This window comes from Galeopterus variegatus, unplaced genomic scaffold, assembly GCF_000696425.1.
Source record: "Galeopterus variegatus unplaced genomic scaffold, G_variegatus-3.0.2 Scaffold10000, whole genome shotgun sequence".
In the NCBI taxonomy this organism is placed as follows: Eukaryota; Metazoa; Chordata; class Mammalia; order Dermoptera; family Cynocephalidae; genus Galeopterus; species Galeopterus variegatus.
In genome coordinates this window covers 54,473-56,948 of record NW_007736111.1, presented here as the reverse complement: position 1 = coordinate 56,948, position 2,476 = coordinate 54,473, and the positions used below count along the sequence as shown (strand labels likewise).

The 2,476-nt window shown below is 34.9% G+C and overlaps 1 protein-coding gene across 1 annotated transcript in view; it reads left to right on the top strand.

Annotated features, from left to right (window-relative positions):
* The window catches only part of LOC103609726 (collagen alpha-2(V) chain), a gene marked incomplete at its 5' end in the record, with an annotated part of 41,147 nt that overhangs the window by 10,932 nt on the left and 27,739 nt on the right, over positions 1 to 2,476 (top strand). The window contains 3 exons of the mRNA XM_008594017.1: positions 859 to 903; positions 1,222 to 1,320; positions 2,349 to 2,456. Coding sequence (XP_008592239.1) covers positions 859 to 903; positions 1,222 to 1,320; positions 2,349 to 2,456 — 252 coding nt within the window. The remainder of the gene's footprint in view (positions 1 to 858; positions 904 to 1,221; positions 1,321 to 2,348; positions 2,457 to 2,476) is intronic.

Genomic DNA, 2,476 nt, shown 5'->3' with positions numbered 1-2,476 from the left:
GATCAATTTAAGGCAGTGAAAAAAGCTCACTAAATTAGAAGTGACCAGTCCAATTTGAGGACGGTGGAGAGGAGGCTGGAGGGGTGGATCAGGGGCCAGATTATGTAGGGTCTTAATCTGGATCTAACTTGTTCTTCATCATTAAAGTAATGGGAAGATGATGAAGGGATTTTAAGGAGGGAGTAATACAATCAGATTTGGGTTTAAGGAAGATCATGCCATAATGAGGATAATCAATTTCAGGAGATAAGACTGGGGGCCTACTTGATAAATTCGTCATCTTATCAAACAGAGAAGTTTTGAAATGACAACTTTTCCTTAAGTTACAAAAAAACCCCAGAAACTTTTAATGTAGACATGACCGCACTAGTTTAAACCCACAATTCTTAGTAGAGTGCTTTGTCCATATTATAGGCTCAGGAAAGATTTCCTAAATTGGATACAATTAAATTGGTTCTTTCTAAAAGATTGGCTCTTAATGGCTTGTTACATTTCTTTCCTGTACTTAAACTTTTTCATGTGCCATTAGGAAATAAAAGGCATTTAGCGTATATTTTATTGTTTCTAAAAAAACTAATGCACTGTCTTTGTGAGATAATATTTTGCATGTTCTCATTGCCAAAAATCAAGTACTCATGTATAATAAAATTTTTCTGGTAAAAATGTTTCCATCCAATATGTGTGATATTTTTTCATTTAGAAAAGCACACATATGTTTCTTTCTTCAATATTGTGGTGTTATTCACTCTTCTAATGGTACATTAGAAGAAATTATGTGTATGATCTGGAAAGATTTATAATAAATGCCTAAGAGCTAACTCAAAGCTTTTGTTCCATCTTTTAAAAATGTGTTTACAGGGTGTTCCTGGAGATCCTGGAGCAGTTGGCCCATTAGGACCTAGAGTAAGTATTTTCTCCTTTGTGATTAATTTTGTTCCTCACTGGCTTCAGTTTAAACAGGCATCTTTAATCTTAAATCTAATTTTATTATTTTAACCATTAAATTCTTCAACTGGATAAAAATCAGTTTTATGAGAAAGATTTTGTCCTGTGAAACCAGCATATCCTTTCTTCAAATTCATTTCTTATCCCCATATTAGAAAATTGAGCCTTAACAGTGGCTCATTTCTAAATTTTTCTTCAAGAGAAGCCTTTTGCAGAAATATTTTTAACTCATTTTTAGATCAATTGAGTTTGCTTGATATTCCAATTTTATGCTAGGGAGAACGAGGAAATCCTGGGGAAAGAGGAGAACCAGGAATAACTGGACTCCCTGGTGAGAAGGGAATGGCTGGAGGACATGGTCCCGATGGTCCCAAAGTAAGTACAGTAGTGATCGTGGTAATTTTAAATATTCTAAAATTACTGCTCGATAAACACACGATGGTCCTAGAATGCATTTCTTTTGTTTTGCAGATAATTTCATTATATTACCCTCTTCTTCAATAAATATTTAATGTGCCTACTAGGCTTTTTCCTTGGCACTAAAGAATGGGCTAAAAAGAAGATCCATTTCTGTGATGGGGATATGGACTAGTACACATGGTGATTCCCAGATGCAAACACATACCTAATGCTAATTTATTTAAGTTTTATTAGTGGCTTCCATGAATAAGAAGAGGCAAGAAATAGAAACTTGTATAATTTATTAGGTGGCATCCCTAATCCCGTGAACCATTTTTTTCTTGTCTCATTTTCCACAGTTCTGCTTACTACATATATGAAAATATGTAGTTTTTGAAATCTTAAAATACAGTGTGTCGTAAGGTAAAACTCAGTGCCTCTTCCTTTTGAGGGCCATTTCCTAATTGGCAGAAGATAATGTGGCCAAATTCAGTATAAACAATGAAGTAGAACTTTTCATGATGATGTAACATGAGATTCCTTATCTTTTTCAGGGACCAGTCTCTGAACAAGATCTATTTCAATTTAATCACTAACTTATCCTCAAAACCAGCCTAATATCACTGGTTCATTAAAGAAAGAATAAAGACAATCCTCTAAAACTAGTGTCTTCTTTCTTTATCAGTAACTGTGTAATGTTGCCAATGAAGAGAAAAAAAGGCAACCCTATGATTTTTACTTGAACTGGTGCTCAATTTTCTGTAAAGGGAAAAGTCAAAAACATAAACCAATAATCAAAAAAACCAAATTAGATTATTTTATTTCAAAAAAATCAACTCAGAGACAATTTTCCCAAGTGAAAAATACAAGCACTAAATTGAGCCATGTGAAATTGCTGACATTCAACTATTTGTGAGCTGCTAAAACAGCAGTTTCACATGGTTTAGTCTAATATACTGGCATGGTCACTTGTTTGGTCTGATATATTGGCATGGTCATTTTAGGGCAGTCCAGGACCATCTGGGACCCCTGGAGATACAGGCCCGCCAGGTCTTCAAGGTATGCCGGGAGAAAGAGGAATTGCAGGAACTCCTGGCCCCAAGGGTGACAGAGTAAGTCTGTTTTTTTTTTT